General features: G+C 50.3%; 1 protein-coding gene across 2 annotated transcripts in view; it reads left to right on the top strand.

The window, feature by feature from the left end:
- The window catches only part of HDLBP (high density lipoprotein binding protein), a 40,592-nt gene that overhangs the window by 18,507 nt on the left and 2,574 nt on the right, over positions 1-19,511 (top strand). For both annotated transcript variants that reach the window (XM_026109323.2, XM_026109324.2), the window contains exons 3-27: positions 524-636; positions 1,585-1,739; positions 2,284-2,499; positions 4,148-4,354; positions 4,821-5,036; positions 5,867-6,073; positions 6,292-6,399; positions 6,936-7,040; positions 7,469-7,547; positions 8,238-8,377; positions 8,687-8,791; positions 9,054-9,167; positions 9,507-9,593; positions 9,750-9,881; positions 10,755-10,973; positions 11,813-12,034; positions 12,269-12,487; positions 13,156-13,294; positions 14,055-14,209; positions 14,841-14,945; positions 15,563-15,697; positions 16,137-16,280; positions 16,465-16,650; positions 18,164-18,280; positions 18,735-18,863. In XM_026109323.2, coding sequence (XP_025965108.1) covers positions 561-636; positions 1,585-1,739; positions 2,284-2,499; positions 4,148-4,354; positions 4,821-5,036; positions 5,867-6,073; positions 6,292-6,399; positions 6,936-7,040; positions 7,469-7,547; positions 8,238-8,377; positions 8,687-8,791; positions 9,054-9,167; positions 9,507-9,593; positions 9,750-9,881; positions 10,755-10,973; positions 11,813-12,034; positions 12,269-12,487; positions 13,156-13,294; positions 14,055-14,209; positions 14,841-14,945; positions 15,563-15,697; positions 16,137-16,280; positions 16,465-16,650; positions 18,164-18,280; positions 18,735-18,863 — 3,717 coding nt within the window. In that variant the 5' untranslated portion in view covers positions 524-560. The remainder of the gene's footprint in view (positions 1-523; positions 637-1,584; positions 1,740-2,283; positions 2,500-4,147; positions 4,355-4,820; positions 5,037-5,866; positions 6,074-6,291; positions 6,400-6,935; positions 7,041-7,468; positions 7,548-8,237; positions 8,378-8,686; positions 8,792-9,053; positions 9,168-9,506; positions 9,594-9,749; positions 9,882-10,754; positions 10,974-11,812; positions 12,035-12,268; positions 12,488-13,155; positions 13,295-14,054; positions 14,210-14,840; positions 14,946-15,562; positions 15,698-16,136; positions 16,281-16,464; positions 16,651-18,163; positions 18,281-18,734; positions 18,864-19,511) is intronic.

The following is a 19,511-nucleotide window of genomic DNA, read 5'->3' as shown; positions in this document are numbered from 1 at the left end:
TCACGTTGTTGCTGGGCTGCTTGCTTATCAAGGAGGTTTTCTGAGTGTATCCCGAAATCAGTGGGAGTTCAGACACCTAAATGAGTTTTCTTTATGAAGAGGCCACATCCTGGGTCCGTATGTTTTTGGGGGGGCGCTGGGAGGGGTTATGTAATGGTCTTGGGCTGCCTGTCCAGACCTTCAGATAATTGTTTAAAAATTACATACCTTCAATCAATTGGTAGATTAATTGGAGTATGTTTTAACAACTTCTGGTCTCCCCCTTGCCAGTGACCTTCTTAGGTTGCACATCCCCTCCCTTCTGAATGAGGAGCTCTGGTTTTGGTGCACGCTGCGCTGTGGGGAAGTATCCCTGCTGGGTTCCCATCCAGTCCAGTGACAAAACCGGGCAGCTGACTGGGGCTGTGGACCCCTTTCCAGGGGTTGACTGGAAGGGCGTTTAGTAACAGTTTGTCTTCCCGGAGTAATTTTTCTGTCTCTGGAATGGGGTCGGTAGTAGCGCTGCCTCCTGCGTCTCTTCCAGTGGCATACCCGGATTGTGTGTGGGTGGGAAGTCGACAATGAGCTCCGTGGCAGTTTTGACCCAGGAGAGCTTCGCTGAACACCGCAGCGGCCTGGCTCAGCAGCAGGTGAAAGGTGAGAAAACGCGGTCGAGTTCCTGTCACGCGCCTCTCAACACAGGCTACCCAGACAAGGTCCCTGCTGCCGCCTAAGCTCACTCCGTGCGTCTGATTCCCCTCAAGTGTGCAGAAATTGAATTCTCCATTCCCAGATTGGTGGCCCACCAAACTCGGGCTTTCCACCAGCAGCAGAACAGGGGCGATGCTTTGTCCTACCCTGCACAGTGCAGAGCCACGAGGAAGCAAGCCTAACATCTCCAGGGAGCTCTGACAAGCGATGCTGTTGGCTGTGGGGCAGGATACATGCGAGAGTGGGGCTCTGGGCTGCAAAGGAGCCTCATGGGATCAGTGTGCTGGGCTCAGCCACTTCCTTCCTTTGCTCACTCAGGTGCTGGTGAAAGCTGGTATAACTGTTAACTGACTTACTGATGGGTTTCTGCACCCATCTTCCAGCAGTGAGCTGGCCCGCTTGGCATGGCCCAGTGCACAGCTGAACTGAACATACATGTCCCCATCCAGGCTTTCCCTACAGTCTGCCCTCATTATAGTGCTTCTCCCTGCCTTCCTCCTGGGCATGGTTTTGTCTTACCTTCTGATTTGCAGTCTTGTTCCATTCCTTTTACTTCTTTCTGCTTAGCCTGTTTTCCCCTGATTAAGCCCCTTTTTGCAAATTTGGCAGTAATATGTTGTTTGCTGCTGCTGTTCACTTGCACATCCCCCTCTTCCTGCATCCATCGTGCAAAAAGTTAGTTGGGCAGGGGTTGTCTACTGCAGCCTGTGCTGTACTTGGGTCAGTTGTGCTCCAGACTTGGCCGTTCCACAAGCGTAACTGTGATATGAAGAATAGTAATGCACAAGTCATTTGCTCTCCCTTGTTACTAGTGCCTAAATACACTTACACTGCCTATGAATAGGGGCATTTCTGCCTGGAGAGCATCCTACTACCCTGTTTGCTTCATTCTAGTTACAGCTTTAAACTCTGAAGAAGAGAATGATCCTCCAACCTACAAGGAAGCCTTCCCTCCGCTCCCTGAGAAAGCACCATGTTTGGAAGCTGCCCAGGAACCTGCTGGGCCCTGGTGCAAAATTCGACCAATAAAGGCTTCTGTCATCACTCAGGTTGGTGGGAGCGAGTGTCTCATCTTCCCCCTTTTCCTCCCCGCAGAATGTAGATGAAGTGAAGCTTTTCCCCCATCTGAAATCCTTAGTGTGTCAGGTTGGCAGCCTCTCTGCAGTATATCCCTCTGGGCACAAGGAAGACTATGGGTGAGAGCCAGGGTGAAGGGAAAGGATGTGTTGGGAAACAGTCCAGAAGACACTCTCCATCCCTACTCCACAAAGAGCTGGCGCAGGCCTGAAGGGAGGATTGCAGAATTCAAGCAGTGAATGCTAATCCGTTAGTGTTCCCCCCGTAGCTTAGCACTTTTGCCTGCCTGCGCAAGCTGCGCTTTAGGGAGACACCTAAAGAGTGAGACAGTCTGCCTGCCGCAGCACTCTCGCACTTTCCCTGGGAACCACTGGTGTCTCCACGGGAAAGGCTGATGGGTTGCACAAACCTGGGAATTGCTAGTCCGGTATGGCAAGGACAGAAGGAGATGCTATAGCATTCAGAATCACACTGACTGCTTGTTGTGTCTTTTTTATCTGTGCTGTGGCTGAGCAGGTGTTTCATGTGCCACTGGAGGAGAGGAAGTATAAGGACATGAATCAGTTTGGAGAAGGTGAGCAGGCCAAGATCTGCCTAGACATCATGCAGAAGACAGGAGCTCACCTGGAGCTGTCTCTCGCAAAGGACCAGGGCCTTTCAATCATGGTCTCTGGCAAGCTGGAAGCAGTCATGAAGGCTCGGAAGGAGATTGTCGCTCGGCTGCAGACTCAGGTGAGGGCATCTAACTGTTTCACACTTTGTCTTTGCTCTTCCCTAAGATTTGCGGATGCTTTGAGACCCTTGGGCGTGTGTGCTTATAAGCTGAAGAGGTGTTATTAGATGACTAATTCAGCTTTGCCTTATATTTTCAAAGCACACATTTGGCAATTTGGAATGGAGATGAGGCTTAAAATAGGGTTCAAAGCTAATTACAGGCCATGGTGTTGCATGAAGGGTGGAGTCTGTAGTCTGAACACTTGAACTGCAAACAGTGACTTTGTGCTAAGGTGCTGCTGCTGGAGGGTGTGCAGGCCCCTCACACAAAGCTAGCAGTTTGTGAGAATAGGACAGTGCCTCCTCTGAGCTCCTTCAAAGAATGTGGAGGGGTAGGAGAAAGAAGGAAAGGGAGCAAAGAGGAGGTAGGGCTGAAAGCTTCATATCAGGGTTCTGGATTGTGTTGCTTGAGCCACGCTGGTAGGGAGCCGGAGCCCCGTTGTTTCAGTTGCTTCTCCTTTCAGCTGTGTAGGTTTTGATTCCTCACCTTCTGATTCTTGAGTTCATAATCAAAGTGGTATTTCTTGTTGGGATATATGACAGCCAGTTCTCGTAGGGTGCATTAAGGTGTAATATCAAAGGCAGTTAATGCAATAGTTAATACAGTGTCTGCTTCAGTGCGGTTCAGCCCATATGTCATAGCCTGCCAGAGGGAAGAGAACGGGACAAACCCTAAGTAATGTACATCTGGAAAAATACTTCAGGTTGTACTGCCATAGATTCATGACCCAGTGTCCCCAAATACACCTCCTACTGCCCTGGCCCCAGATCTGAAAGGTGTGTCTGTATTCTCAACTTCTCCTAGGCTTGGCTGGCTTCAGTAGAAAGAAATAGTTGAAGACCAAATGATCTTTTTCAGGATTCTTCCAGTGTAGTTTGAATTTTGCGTCTAATTACTCTTTGTAGTTACATATTCACAGGCATAAAGAGCATGCAGCAATCATAAGCTACCAAGCTAGTAAAAACTCAAACAACAAGGAGGGAAGAAGTCCATAATCCCTGTTACAAACCAGCCTTTTAATGGTAGATTGAGAGAAGCTCTTAGGACCCTCTTTTCTAAGAGGGGCCTTCTAGAACTGCCCCCAGGAGCAGCATGTGTCACACTGAAGACATCTTCCAGTGAATAGCAATAAGCATCTCTTAGCTGTCTGCCTGCTGGAATAGGTTTCTGGTGTTGAATTTCTGTTTCCTAGGCGTCGGACTATGTGTCTTGTTCTCTGTAGGCTTAGCAGCAGGTGCCAGAGTTCGGATAAACTCCATCCTTGAGCCATCCTCTCAGTTGCTGTCTGGTATTGCTTCTGTGGTGTATGCTGGATGACTGGCACCTCTTCATCTGTGCCTGAAAGCCTTTGCTAATTCAGAGCACTATTCCTGTGCCTCAAGGAAACCACAGGATTTTGGGGGAAAGGTGGGTTTTAGACTCCTGGTATACGGTCAACTATTCTGGTACAGTAGCAGTCCCCAGACTGAATGTGGCTGGAAGGGATTGTGCTTGCTCCTCAGGCGTACTGCTGCGCAGCATCTAACTGGGTTTCCCTGGCTCTATTCCTGTGGATCTACCAGTGCAGACAAGGGTTCTCAGAAATGCTTGGTTCCTGTGTTGCAGGCTTCAGCGACAGTTGCCATTCCCAAGGAGCACCACCGCTTTGTCATTGGAAAGAACGGCGAGAAGCTGCAGGACCTGGAGCTCAAAACTGCAACCAAAATCCAGATTCCCCGCCCGGATGACCCCAGCAATCAGATCAAGATCACCGGCACTAAAGAAGGGATTGAGAAGGCCCGACACGAGATCCTGCTGATCTCGGCTGAGCAGGTACTTGAGCACTGTGATCTCTCTCGTGACGTTAGCTGGAGAGGCGTTTTGCTTCTCCACAGTACATTAGATGTTTGTAGCCACCCTGGGCACATTCAGTGGCTAGCATGTTAGTCTGAACAGATACGTATGGTGCCACTGCCTGTATGAGCACCTTTGCCAGGTTCTGTAGCTTCTGGATCTCCATTCTGTCCACCTCTGAAGCCAGAGAAGTGTTTTTCATGTTTGAAAGCAACCATGTTTGGTGCCAGGTGAGATAAGGCAGGATGTTAGAGGTGAATGCCGTATAACAGTAGCAACAGCAGGCTTTGTAGATTGAAATGGGTGGAGATCTGCAAGGCTGCGGACTGTGAAGGGTGCTTGGGCCAGAGTGCTGAGTAGGATAGCACTGGGAACTTAGTTGTGTCTGGCAGAGACTGTTTCGTGGAGGACAGTACCCACAGAGGTCTGTTCTGGGCTCTTCCAGGATAAGCGTGCCGTGGAGCGACTGGACGTGGAGAAAGTGTACCACCCCTTCATTGCTGGCCCTTACAACAAGCTGGTGAGCGAGCTTATGCAGGACACAGGGACACGCATCAACATTCCCCCGCCCAGCGTCAACAAGACGGAGATAGTCTTCACAGGAGAAAAGGAGCAGCTAGCCCAGGCCGTGGCTCGTGTTAAGAAGATCTATGAGGAGAAGGTATGGATAGTCCATAAAACCCCCTGACATCTTCCCTCCACGTGCTCATACTCCCTCTTCCCTTCTCGTTCTACTCGTGCATCTCTCCATTGTGTCCTTCTCTTGTCAGCTCAGGCTCTGCAGCACTTGCAGCACACGGCCTTGGGTTTTGCCGTGTCCTTTCCCAGAAGAGTGGGACTTGGGGTGATGCTACCAGGGAGATGACAGATGTTTTGCTTTTCTGTGTCCTGGGAATCAGCAGACCACAAAGAGGTCCCTTGGCTTTTGTTCACAAAGATGTTACTAGGCAATGAAGTGTGAAGTCTGCACTGTTGGCCTGGTGATATTGTCAAATTTGCTACAATGAGTAGAAATTGCTGAAGAGTAAATTTCACGTATTGATTCTCCGCAGCCAACATTGCTGTGAATATCCTTGTTGTGGATTGCTGGGCTGTTCTTCCCCATGGTTAGGACTGTATTTGTACCGGTCTGGATACCAACAGAGATAATCAGCCAGGTAGCCTACGTGGTGTTGCATTGCAGTACTGCCTGGGGGACAGCTGGGTGTTGAGCCCTGTTGTGTAAGAATGTGTGTGTATGTGGTCTCCCCCATGCAGTGTCCCAGAGAGCTTGCCACTGAGTACAGGCTACGCCTGTGAACCCGTGAGCACAAGGCTTTGTGTGGGCAGTGACCCAAATCATGCTAGGGCTCTTTGGATCGAGAGTGCTCAGCTTTGCTTTGCTCTTTGCTGGATGCAGAGTTTCACCGCATCTGGTGGCTGCCCCTTCCTTTCACTCTTGCCTTTTTCTGCCCCCTTTCGATTGATGCCCTAGTGCCTCTGCCCCTACAGAAAAAGAAGACTACCACCATTGCAGTGGAGGTGAAGAAGTCCCAGCACAAGTATGTCATCGGCCCCAAGGGGAATTCCCTGCAGGAGATCTTGGAGAAAACTGGAGTCTCGGTCGAGATCCCACCCACTGACAGCAGCTCGGAGACGGTGATACTGCGTGGCGAGCCTGAAAAGCTTGGGCAAGCATTGACCGAAGTCTATGCAAAGGTACTGAAAAGATGCAGTAGGTGTCTTAGGAAGTCACATAAAGGTATATCCTTTAGCACTGGGCAAGCTTGGGGGGTGGTCTCTGCTGGGCTGTTAGAGATGCTGCTTAGCTGAAACCAATACTGAGGCTGCCAGTTTAGAGAGAACTTGAAACTGGACTTATGTGAAGACCACTTCCAGTCTATCCATCGTACAATTTCTCTGTTCTTCTATCTCAGGCCAACAGTTTTACCGTCTCCTCGGTCTCTGCCCCCTCTTGGCTTCATCGTTTCATTATTGGAAAGAAAGGACAAAACCTGGCCAAAATAACTCAGCAGATGCCAAAGGTATGGATGAGCTGGTTAACTTAGCACCCTCTGCTGTAAGATGTGGTTTAGCCTGTATCACCCTTTGTAGAAGGGATAAATGCGTTCTAGCATGGGTGAAACCAGGGAGGAAGTGACACAGAGCTTAATATTAAGAGATCCTCTCTTTCCTGCCACAAACACTACTCATCCTGAGTTCTGCTGATGGGTTGATCCCATCCAAAGAAGCTTTATATGATACTAGTTTGAGAACCGATGTAGTAATGTACCTGCAAATGTTGAATTTGGCTAGGCGAGTGGCATGATATCTGGAGAAAGGTCAGGTGACTAGCTTCTCCAAAGCTCTTGCAGTCTCCAGGATGGAAGCAGAGCCTTGGGCTCTAGACACTATTGTATGGCCAGAATTGTAGATTACCTGTTTCTGAAAACACAGGCGTGATTGTGTACTGTGTGGGAAAGAAACCATCTCCTAGTGCCAGAGACGAGTAGCGTAGGTCTGGCTAACAGCACCGACCTGGCTTGCAAAAGTCTTACTGGATTCCTTGCCTCGTCTAAAGGTTCACATCGAATTCACTGAAGGAGAGGATAAAATCACCTTGGAAGGACCTACAGAAGATGTGAATGTGGCTCAGGAACAGATTGAAGTCATGGTCAAGGATCTGGTAAGTTGGTGTTACTAGTTCTGGTACATAAGGGGAACATGGCGGGAGAAGGGGCAACAGAGCAGGGATGATGACATATGTAATGCATCTGCATGATCAGAGGAGGCAAGTTGTGTGGCAGATGAGTGAAACACCTGGTTACAAAACTTGTCCATAGCTTTCTTAAAAATCAGCACCATTAGGTCTTAAATCTTTTGCTGCAGAGAAGGGAAAATTCTTTCAGCCATAGCTAGGGACGCAAAAAATCCCTTTAAATGTTTCACAGACAGGGTCCTCTCAGCTCAATGAGTGTTTCTACTCTGCTCAGTAGCAGGAGGAGTGTTTGCAGCTGGCTATTGGAGTGGCAGTGCCAATGCTGGCAATAGGCCAGGGCACAAGACAGGAGAAGTGATGGCCTTCCCTACCTAGCCCTATACAATTCTTTGTAGATCAACCGGATGGATTATGCAGAAATCAACGTTGACCACAAATTCCACCGACACCTTATTGGCAAGAATGGAGCTAACAGTAAGTAGGGTGCCTTTCTAACAACGCTGCAATCCTTCCTTGGACTGTTGATGTTTAGTAGACAGCAGCAAGGGTTCTGTAGCTCATCAGAGCTGGTGTCTCCATCACATTTCATTTATTCTTCTAGAGCAGTGCTGGCTCAAGGAGATAAATAGGCAGTAAGGCCTTGGGGTAGCTTTAATTTATGATAGCATTTTGGGAGATTGAACAGTGATGAGATGATTTTGCCCTGTCCTGGAGGAAATTTTATCTTGGAGAATTAAATTTGCCTTTCTTTCAAGGAGCTCTGTGGCTAATGTGAATTACATTTTAACAGTAGATTGGAGGGGTGGTGGAAATCTGCCGGTGACTTTCTCCCAAAAAAAGAATTTGGAGTCAGAAGTGAAATGACCATCTTCTGATCTAAATGTGGTGCTGTTCGGGGAGGATCTGTTGATGCTTCATTCTGGCAAACAGTCATTCGGCTCTGTAGATGCCACAGTACTTACTTGTGCAGGTTCTTGTGTAACACAGATTTGCTCTCACTGAACTCCAAGGTGAAGAGGCACTGCCCCTATTTCAAGCCCAGCCCACTGGCATTTTCTCAGAGGCTGGCTTACTGCTTAAAACAACTTCTGAGTGCTGATATCAGGATGCTTTGTTGCCAGCCTTGGCCTAGCAGACTGTGTCACCACATTCCTTCCCTTGAAGTTAACAGAATCAAGGACCTCTACAAGGTGTCTGTGCGCATTCCCCCGGACAATGAGAAGAGCAACCTGATCAGAATTGAAGGAGACCCACAGGGGGTCCAACAGGCCAAAAAAGAGCTGCTGGAACTCGCTTCCCGTATGGTGAGTAGGGTGTGATGCTTGGGAGGCTGCAGAGTTAGGGCTCTTGTGTTCCCTTGTGACCTCTTCTGGTGCAAGTGTGTGCCTCCTCACCCCCTAAGCTCTTGGATCTGTTGGCAAAGGTAAGTTCATGTTCGCAGATCTGTTCCTCTATTCCCTTGCATATCCCTTCTCTGCCAACCTAAAATGAATTTTGACTAGGGGAGAACAGACAGACATTCCTGATAAGTAAAACTGTCAGGCAGCAAACTGGTACATAAAGCTCTGTGGCTCTCCTGCTGAAAACTTGACTGTAATCTGTATCCTCATCAGGAAAATGAACGCACCAAGGACCTAATCATTGAGCAGAAATTCCACCGGACCATCATTGGGCAGAAGGGCGAGCGGATCCGGGAAATCCGGGAGAAATTCCCAGAGGTAAGGCATTCCAGGGGATGGGGAACTCAGAGGGGGTGTTTCCTGCTCTGGTTACACTCTCATTATAGCTGAAGTCATAAATTTAGCGACTCTGTATCTAATATGTATCAGAAGACTGTCTTGTTGGTCAGAAGCTGCTAATGCGGCTACACTTTTCTGAATGGGACGGAGGATGTGTAGGATCCCAGGCTTTTGCACGTGTCTGACACACAGCAGTTCTTGCATTTGCTTGAGTTTGCCTTTAAATTACCACCTCTTGCAGGTTATCATCAACTTCCCAGACCCAGCGCATAAGAGCGACATCGTCCAACTTAGAGGTCCCAAGAACGAGGTGGAGAAGTGCACCAAGTACATGCAAAAGATGGTGGCAGACCTGGTAGGAGGAGTTCTGTGTGTTCTTCTGTCCTACACACCTAGGTAGCCCTGGAATAAAACACAGCTGTACTGTCACCATAGCTTAGCTGGGGCTGAAACACCTCCAGATGAGGGAGCTGTGCACGCTGTTCTGGCTGGATGGGGGCAAGAGGGTAATACCTCTTATTTGAAGGCAGCATGGGAAAGGACACACTTTTGCTCATTGTTGCAAGTCTCTTCTACAGAGAGCTGCCTTGGGTCTAAGCCTGTTGTCACAAGCTTGCATTTATCAAGTTCCTGGGGCAGGGCCTGGCTTGGCATGACAGTGTAATCTTCAATTCTCCTTTCCTTTCTCCCTTAGGTTGAAAACAGCTTTTCTATTTCTGTCCCCATCTTCAAACAATTCCACAAGAACATCATAGGGAAAGGAGGTGCCAACATCAAGAAGGTGAGATAGCTTTCCTATCTCCAGTGCTCAGTATGGTCTCTGCCTGCAGCTAAATCCCCACTCTCTGTGGTCTCCTGCTCATTGGTAAAATGTAACCTCTGAGGGCTTTCTTTTGACATGGGATACCTCTGAAACTGATTTTTCTCCTTGTGGCAGATCCGTGAAGAAAGCAACACCAAAATTGATCTCCCAGCAGAGAACAGCAACTCGGAGACAATTGTTATCACAGGCAAGAGAGCAAACTGCGAAGCTGCTCGCCACAGAATTCTTGCCATCCAGAAGGAGCTGGTAAGTGAAGTGACCGCCCTGTTGTGGATGAAGGACCTGAACATGTTGCTAAAACGCATAAATACAGAAGAAGTGGCTGTAATGGGGGAGGACAGAGAGGAACCAAAACGTGCACCTCAGTGCATTCTTGGATCTTAAACCCAAGTTGTTAGCAAAAGTTGTCTACAGTTCCTTGCCCAGAGAGCTGTGATTTAAGCCTGTGTCATCTGTGTCAGTCTCTTTATCCAACCTGCCAGGATGCAAGTAGGGCTTGTCCCTCTCAAATGTCATTTGTGAAGTAGGGAAGGCAATGCTTTAACCGAGATCAAGGAGACTAAAAATATCTTGCACTCAACATTAACGAGGACAACTCTTATCACCTTGAATGAAGCAAGGAACTGAGCTACTGAGCTACGTTGTTAAGATGAAAGCCTTTTGATGGGAGACTAATCTCCCAAGGCGGACTCTCCACAATAGCCAGCCTAGTGGCTCCTCTGAGTGCTTGCAGGTTACCAGAGAGCAGACTTGTGTACTTGCCTTTGAGAGGTGCTCTGGGCTCGCTGAACTCCACCAACATCTCCCATGTAATGCACTAGCTGACAGCAGCTGTTGCACCTCCAGATGGACTCCTTGATGCAGGTGCAGTGATCTTTTGATCAGAGAATACTTTTGCATTTGTGGTGTTTTTTCTTGGGGAAGGGATATAATTCTTCTAAAATTAACTATGCTGTGGGGTGATGCTGTCCCTCCTGCCTCTGGCTGCTCAAACATCAGCAGTCAGGCATTTTTTACAGCTGTATGTAGAAACTAGCAGTGTGGAGGTTGCATGGTAAGCTGAGTGGGGACAAACACGTTTCTGTAGCTGACTAACTGCCTGACACTGTTCTCTTTTAGGCCAACATCACAGAGGTGGAGGTCTCTATTCCTTCCAAGCTGCACAATTCCCTCATTGGCGCCAAAGGCCGCTTCATCCGCTCCATCATGGAGGAGTGTGGTGGAGTCCACATTCACTTCCCCACAGAGGGCTCTGGCAGTGACACCGTGACCATCAGGGGCCCAGCCCAGGATGTGGAAAAGGCCAAGAAACAGCTGCTGCACCTGGCAGAGGAGAAGGTTAGCGCTGTCCTAGGGGAAGAAGCAGATTGCTTTGGCCAGTCCTTTCTCTTGTGGGGTTGAAATGATCCCTTCTGCCTGCTGGGAAGCTTCTGGCATCAGACAGCTCCATCATGTTTTGAGGGATTTGAGGACAATTGGGACAATTAAAAGAAAAATATGCTTCCATCCCTATGACAATGAGTTCCACCCCCACAGGCAGAAGAAATGGCTCTAATGTTTCTTTCCATAGGCTGGGAATGTATTAAAAGGATTAAGGCTCTCCAGCCCTGGGGTTTAAATGCTGTTAGATAACTACACTCCCCTGAAACAGCTTTCCCTGCACACCTCTCTTCCTTTTTTAATCTCCCAAATTCCAGCTGTTGTCACTGTTCTTCCATTTCACTGCATGTACATGGGTTTGAGAGCTCCTGGTTACAGGACCTTGCCCTGAGTTGTGACTAGCTGGTGATTTTATTAGCAAAAGAACCCCCTTTCCAACTTGTACATATATACAAGTTCTCCTGATCAGCTGCTTCTGCTGCCTGGCTCACAGCAGTCAGTCAGGAAATGGTTACATTGCCTCATGCAAGTGTCAGACCCTTCTTCAGGGGAAGTCTTTTCTGCTTGTAGTCTCACTAGTCATGCTGAGTACAGAGACAGCTCTTCAGCACTGGGGATGTCTTCATGTAGTATTTTCTCTTCAAGACATCGTACTTTTGATTTTGGACATCAGACTGCATCTACCTTGCTCCTGAAACAGTGTGTATGTGTGTGTGCAGGTACATTGCACACACTACTGAGGTGGACATATGTCTTCTGTATATTGACATGTTCCCTGGCTGTCTGATTCCTTGCAGCAAACGAAGAGTTACACCGTGGACCTCCGTGCAAAGCCAGAGTACCACAAGTTCCTTATTGGTAAAGGTGGTGGCAACATCCGTAAGGTGCGTGACAACACTGGGGCCCGCATCATCTTCCCAACCTCTGAGGACAAAGATCAGGAGCTGATCACTATCATGGGAACTGAGGAGGCTGTCAAGGAGGCACAGAAGGAGCTGGAGGCCCTTATCAAGAACCTGGTGAGAACTACTCCTCTTTTCCTACCCATCCCTGTAGCAGGTGCCAATGAGTCAGTGTGGAGGACCTGCTTGTCCTAAAACCATGTGCTGCCCTTCATGGGAGCTCAGAAAGATCTCCATGCTGTCAGTGTTGGATTGAAGTTGTAAAGGTTTTCTGACTGCTGTTGAGCACAGCAAACTGCTAGTGATGACCACCAGAACAGGCAGGGTTGACCGACTGTCATCTATCGGCAGGATAATGTGGTCGAAGACTCCATGGTGGTTGACCCAAAGCACCACCGCCACTTTGTCATCCGGAGAGGACAAGTTCTGCGTGAGATCGCTGATGAGTACGGTGGTGTGATGGTCAGCTTCCCACGCTCTGGCACCCAGAGCGACAAAGTCACCCTCAAGGGAGCCAAGGACTGTGTGGAGGCAGCGAAGAAACGCATCCAGGAGATCATCGAGGACCTGGTATGTCCAAGGAAAGCTGTTTTTATCACTTTGTTGCTTCAGCAGTGCCCTTCTTGAACCTGTGTACAGCCAAGCTTTATATAAACAAGTCCTGTGGCAACATAGGGCCTGCAGACTTTAGATCCCAGGCTGGGGAATAGCTGCTGGCTCCAAACTGACAAAGCTGTACAAAGAAATTGCCTCCTCTGCAATCCCCAGGGTGTTTGGGGGTGGAAGTGGAGGCTCTTCCTTGGTGTGCTTCTAGGCATTAAAAGGTTGGAGCCTTCTTGAGCCTCTCCATGCTGTGTCTTTGGCAGTGGCTGCTGTCTGGCTTTTCCTATCCCGTTAGCGCTGGCTTTTGGAAGCAGCCAGCAGTCAAACTTGTGCACTCTCTTTCTTTTTTTCATATCTTTTTCCTTTCTCTGAATTGTTCCTCCCCTTCAGGGTCATAGCAATTTTGAGCTTTGGTCTCTAAAGCCCTTAACATCATGGGTTGGAGGCAGCCTTTGTTAATAATCCTATGCTAACTCCTATGAGAGTACAAAAGATTCTAGGAAACTTTTGGTTCTTCCCCTGCCACCAGCTTTTATGTCCTCGCATGTCCATTATGGATTTCACCATGTGCAAGCATCCTGTATTCTGGTGTGAAAGTGGCTGCATCGCAATAGAGCAACTCTGCTTTCTCGCAGGAAGCTCAAGTGACAATCGAGTGCACCATCCCACAAAAGTTCCACCGCTCCATTATGGGCCCCAAAGGATCCCGGATCCAGCAGATCACCCGGGACTATGGTGTCCAGATCAAATTCCCTGACAGGGAGGAGAACCCAGGTATACCCATGGATGCATGTTCACATGGTAATTGGGGAGATCACGAGTGTAGTGTAGAATAGCATCTTGGCTTTTAGCACATCAGTGGAGATGTTCTAGCTAAAAATCTGTGGAGAAGTAACCCCAGGTGTTCCCTGCCGTGTCCTTAATCTGGGCTCAGCATCAACCTGGTCATCTTGGGGAAGAAGGACCAGTCTGGGGAGGTGAAACTGCAGATCTTGAATGTGTTCTCAACACAGCACAGGGAGCACGAGGACGTGGCAAAAAGCAGAACCTGCTGCTGCTCCGTTGCTGTAGAGGCTTGCCGAAGCTTCTCTGAGCCCTCATGCTCTCACTGCTGGGTATATTGAATCCAGCACAGCCGGGGCCTGTTGGCTGGGGCCTGCTCTGCCTGTTCTTGTTGAATAGTCTGGCCTAGCATCAGCTGCCATGCTGTAGTGTCCAGTGATGTGCTCCTCAACTTCCCTGCTGATGAAGCAGCTGCCAGCCTTACCTGTTGCCTCTGCTGACACAGGAGCGCAGCTTCTACTTGTGCTTTGTGGAGGAGATTGTCTCAGTGGATGTCCTTGTTCTGCTTGGTTCTGCTCGGTCCAGGCTAAGCCACAGCAGGCTGGCAGAGCCAGGAGTGACCTCTTCCGTAGAGGCTGTACCATCTGACCTCTTGTGGCAAAGAGCAGGCTGAGCCTGCAGATCTGGAGGGGGAGATGTTGAGCGAGGAGAGGACTCTGCACATTTAACGTGAGGTTTTCTGTTTTGCCAGTCCCTGCCGCAGAGCCAGCTGTGCAGGAGAACGGTGAGGAGGGAGGGGACGGCAAGGACGGGAAGGATGCGGACCCCAGCTCTCCAAAGAAGTGTGATATCATCATCATCTCTGGCCGCAGGGAGAAGTGTGAGGCAGCAAAGGAGGCGCTGCAGGTATGTGGCTTTCCAAGCCCCTTAGGCCTGCAATGTAATGGTGCAAAAAGCTCCTTGTGAGCTTTAGTGGTGGTAATAAAACTATCCAGCCATGTTTGCTACCGAGCTGGTCACTGACGCTAACTGCAGAGCACCCAGGGGAAGTCCTCCTATTGCTCTGTAATTTAGCTTGGTGGCTTGGATCGTGGGGCCTGACCTGGCAATTGCCACAGCTGTGAGCAGCCCCAGTTTACTTGCCAAGAAAGCATGACATGCTTGTTTTATGGAGCAGGGTCGGAAAGAGAAACAGTCTGACTGAGGCTGAATCATTCAAACTTTAGCAGACCTTGCCGTTAACAAGGTACCATGTCATAGCAGTGATGTTGTCTGAGTCTTTGCTAGTTGGAAGCCAGGGATATGAAAACAGGCTATGTCTCCAGAGAAGGTATAGGATTGCTTGCTTGGAAAAGGTGCTTTAACACCCAACAGGTCATTTTCATGTTTGCAGCTGCTCTCTCTCCCTTTAGAGTTTATGCCTTGACTGCAAGGGAGTGTACCTCAGTTTAGCAAGTTGTTCTTTTGGGCAAGTATATGGCAAGCTGCGAGATGAGAGAAGTCTTTCATCTGTTAAACTGTGCTCCCTCCCCTGCAGGCTCTGGTTCCTGTCACCATTGAGGTGGAAGTTCCCTTTGATCTTCACCGTTACATCATTGGCCAGAAAGGAAGTGGAATCCGCAAAATGATGGATGAGTTTGAAGTAAGTCGGTGCCCTTCCTCTGGTCTCCTCTGTCCTGGAGTGTCTGTGAGTGACTGTGTGTGTGGTGTCAGCAATCAGTTGCGACATACTCAGCACTGTCAAGGCTTGACTGTGGCAGTGCAGGCTCTGTAATAAGAAAACGATCGCTGTGTAATTTAGTCCTTGGTTCTGGGGTTTGGTACTTTTTGTGCTGAAGCTGCGTGATGCCATGAATGTTGTGTGATTTTTGTTGGAGTCTACAGGGATTCCCTACCAGTGTGAGGGTCATTTTCCCTCCTTGGCCATGGGAGACAGCTCTGCTGTGCCTGCTTATTTGGGAGAGTTCCCCAGAAGCCCGTGGTGCTTACCATGGTCCTCTTGTTCTTGAAACTGATGCAGGTTGGCTGCAGACAGCACTGCCGAACATGTGTTTCTTTCCTAGCCTCTCTAGGCTGACACAGAAACTGCTGGGAGGTGAAGTCCTGCAGCAAAGCAGCTTGGTGTAGGCGGTGGCTGAAGAAGCAGGGTTCAGGCTCTCTTCTCTGGGTGGGGGCTGACCTTGATGGCAAGGGAGATCAGTGAGGAGCCGACCTGCATTGAGTAGTGGTACAAAATGACAGTTGGTACCTGTTGCCCAGGTGAACATCCAGGTCCCTGCTCCTGAGCTGCAGTCGGATGTCATCACCATCACTGGGCTGGCCGCCAACTTGGACCGTGCCAAGGCTGGGCTGCTGGAAAGAGTGAAGGAACTGCAAGCTGAGCAAGAGGATCGGGTAAGGCCTCTTTAATATGAAATGACAGGGGAGAGCTTTTGGACTCTACTGTAGGGGAAACTTTGGACTTCCCAGGGCTTTATCACAACCCCATGTTCCTTCCAGACACTTCAGGATGGGAACCTCACCTTGCTAGAAGTCCTTCTGTACCTTCTTTCGGTGAATCCTTGTCCCAGCTCTGAGGGTGAGGGATGAGCTGGTGGTTGTTTGTGACTTCAAATTTCCTGTTGGATTTGGCAAAAGCACAAATCCTCAGCTGATGGATGTGCTGGATACGTTTCTGTAGCCATGTACGCTCAGGCAGGACCCTGCAGAATTTGCCCTGCACATCCAGGGGGCACCTGAGCCAGAAGGAAATGTTGGGACTTGGAGGGACATCACTGTACCAGCTGTGGCATGTTCCCTGCTGTTGTGCCTCACTCTGCTTCTCCTATTCCAGGCCTTGCGAAGCTTTAAGCTGACAGTCGCTGTGGATCCCAAGTATCACCCTAAAATCATTGGAAGAAAGGGAGCAGTGATCACCCAGATACGCACTGAACACGAGGTCAACATCCAGTTCCCTGACAAGGATGATGAAAGCCAGGTGAGGGCAGAGGGGCACAAGGAGGGCTGCTGGTAGTCTCTGAGCACGGGAAGCACAGCATCCTCTGTAGGGCTCTGACCTCCCTGAGCTGCCTTTGGAAGAGGTGGAGAATAAAAGGAAGCAAAAAGGAGATTGCTCAGCTGCACGTGGTCCTGCTCACTCATACATTTCCCCATGCCCCCAGGCCCAGGACCAGATCACCATCACAGGCTATGAGAAGAATGCTGAGGCTGCCCGGGATGCCATCATGAAGATCGTTGGCGAGCTGGAGCAGATGGTCTCTGAAGATGTGACTCTGGACCATCGTGTTCATGCACGCATCATCGGTGCGCGCGGCAAAGCCATCCGCAAAATCATGGATGAATTCAAGGTGAGCGGTGGGACCGTGGGCCACCAGGCTGGGCCAGACCTGGGTGCCTGGTGCTGTCGCTTGCTCACGCATTGCAGGCTTGGCAGCAGCTTGGTGCTAACAGGCTGCATTCAGGAGTGTGAGGGTCGTGCCTTGTGGTCCTCATGTCTTGTGCCCATTGAGTACCTCCAGCCGGAACAGGCACAGAAGAGCCAGTGGTGTCCTGTTCCCCTGGAGCTGTGTCAGTACAAACACATGAGCAGAATCCCTGGGGCTGGGGCACCCTGGTGAGCCCCAGGCAGCTGGGCTGTCTGGACACCATACCCAGTCACCAGCTCAAGCATCCCTGCGCAACTTCTGCTGTGAGTCACTCTTCCTCCAAAAGCCAGACGGGGAAGAGGCTGAGCTGTTCCTGTCTTGCTGGAGGATAGTCATGAGAGGAACCTGGAAATGCTTCCTCTGTGCTCTAGCTTAGTCCTGCAAACAGCACTGAGCTCCGTGTCTCTCTGTGCAAGCCCTTGTAGTGGGTTTCTTGCAGATGGTGTCCCAGATGGTATGGGATCACCTCTCCCTGGGAGAGGGATGGTTGTGTCAGCTGCTCCGTTTACTGGAATTTGAACAGTTGGGACTGTTGCTGGAGAGCTGTGGGAGGGGACAGTACCGAGACTCCTTCAGCTTGAGCTGAATTCAAGGACATCTTCTGGATTTCTTTTTCTCTCTTGATTCTCTTGAGTTTGGGACTCTTGATGACACTCTCAGGGCTCCAGGAAGCTGAAGGCTTCATCAAAGTCAGCTCAGTGTGGAAAAAGCAGGAGCCTGGGCCCCTGAATATGGCAGTAGCAGAACGTTTTACTAGAGGGCACTGAGTAATGGGAATCGGGAGTGAATAGGCTTTGGAGGACTTGCATCTTGGCTGGGCTTTGTTGTTGAACCAAGGAGTGTTCAAACCGGTGACTGTGGCCATTTGTTTCCCAAGCGAGCAGCCTTTGGTCCCCTTGTATGGCTTCCCCGCAGCCATCTGGAAGGCAAGCTGTCAGGGAGCTCGAAGGCTGTGCGTGGGGAACGCTTTGCCAGCTCCATAAAATGACTGTCAGCCAGGAGCATTCTCTGTCTGGAGGAGGTAGAAAGCTTATGGTGCGTCATGCTGATGGTGAAGATGCTAGGAGTGGTGTGAGGATGCCGTATGAAAGCGCAGCTCTCTTCTGCCTCTGCTGCAAGTGGTGCTGCGCAGAGGGGTGTGAGAGCAGTGGGGCCCTGGGCAGTGAGAACAGCATGGGCTGCTGGGAGATGGGTCGTTACTGCAGACTTGAAGACTCCTGTCTGTCTTCCTTTGCAGGGGAACCAGACTGGCTGCAGGGCCTGGTATATTCTAGAGCATCTGCTCCTGTCTGGACTGCGGAGCTGCTAAATGGACTTGCAGCAGTGAATTAATCAGGGCTTTTTCTCTCCTGAAGCTCTACTGGTGTGGATCTAGGGGAGTGTCTGGCTTTTCGGATGTGCAGATGTAAGTCCTCTCCTGTTCCTTGTGTTGCAGGTGGATATTCGCTTCCCCCAGAGTGGAGCTCCTGACCCCAACTGTGTGACTGTGACAGGGCTCCCAGAGAACGTGGAAGAAGCTATTGATCACATCCTGAACTTGGAGGAAGAATACGTAAGTGCTTAGCAAATCTCCACAGGGGGTTTAGCAAGGAGTTCCTCTATCACAGAGCTGGATGTCTGAGGTAGCCCCGTCTGGTATTTCCTACTACGGCTTTGGCGAACTCAGACCCTACGCAGGTGGCAGTCAGCCCTCATGCGCAACTGTTGCTCAAACCGCAGGGTGCAGAGCCCTGGGCTGTGTTCTGTGAAGCAATTGCACTGGGAGGGGCGCCTGAACGAGCACACTAGCGGCATGTGCAAGTGCCTGCCTGGTTGCAGCTTGTGTCAGTCGCAGTCTAGGAGGTGGTGGCTCTCCGCCTAGTAGAGAAACACTGTCTTCAGCCATTGTAGAACAGACTAGTGACCTTAGATAGGTCATAGCAGGGTGAGATGTACTTTAGGGGTGCTTTTTTACCCATACAAAGAACTAGCAAGATCCCCTCCCTAACTGGGCTATGTGGCTGCAGCTTGCAGATGTGGTGGACAATGAGGCAATGCAGGTGTACATGAAGCCCTCTTCCCATGAAGAGTCCAAGGCCCCATCCAAGGGCTTCGTGGTGAGAGATGCCCCCTGGGCCACTGTCAACAACGAAAAGGTGAGTGCTGCTTCTGCTAAAGACCTGGGGGCATGGGGAGTGCGGCACCCTCCGCCAAGGACCTGCTCTGGTATCTGGCCCTCCCGCCTCAGCTGGGGAAGTGGAGCAGGGGGAGCAAGCAGTGAGCGGCCCCCCTGCGCTCCATGGCTCTTGGCACGTGTGAGCTGAGGGCAGGCCTGGGCTCTGCCTCTCCAGCTCCCAGAGCACTGCTGTCTCCTTCCTCCATACATCTTGCCCACATTGGCTGCCCCACGGCGGAGCTGTGGCGGGTGGGGAACCCTTATCCAAAAGCGTCCAGCCAGGTTGTGTTCTCTTCAGGGGTCAGCACCTCTGACTCTTCTGCTGCAGCACAGAACGGGCTCAGTGTTTGCAGCCGTGTTCTGGCTGGGAGCAGTCTGGAAGCGCGGCAGCTCTGTCCTCAGCTGCCCCAGAGCTGCCATGTCTCCTGCAGGAGCAGCCAACCCTGCGCCAGCAACCAAGTTACGGAGCTTGGGCTTTCGGAGCCCCTGGTCCACCTACTCTTTGCTTCTATCCACACCCTGCTCAATACCATCTCTGAAGGCTTGACCGTCAACCCTGGGCAGCCTGAAGGATGTAACGATCCTGTTCTGCCCTTGCCCCTTATCTCTCTGCTCATGGGACGTCAGA

Source organism: Dromaius novaehollandiae, chromosome 9 (assembly GCF_036370855.1).
Source record: "Dromaius novaehollandiae isolate bDroNov1 chromosome 9, bDroNov1.hap1, whole genome shotgun sequence".
NCBI classification, from domain to species: Eukaryota; Metazoa; Chordata; class Aves; order Casuariiformes; family Dromaiidae; genus Dromaius; species Dromaius novaehollandiae.
The sequence above is the reverse complement of the archived record's forward strand: the minus strand, read 5'-3'. Positions and strand labels throughout refer to the sequence as shown.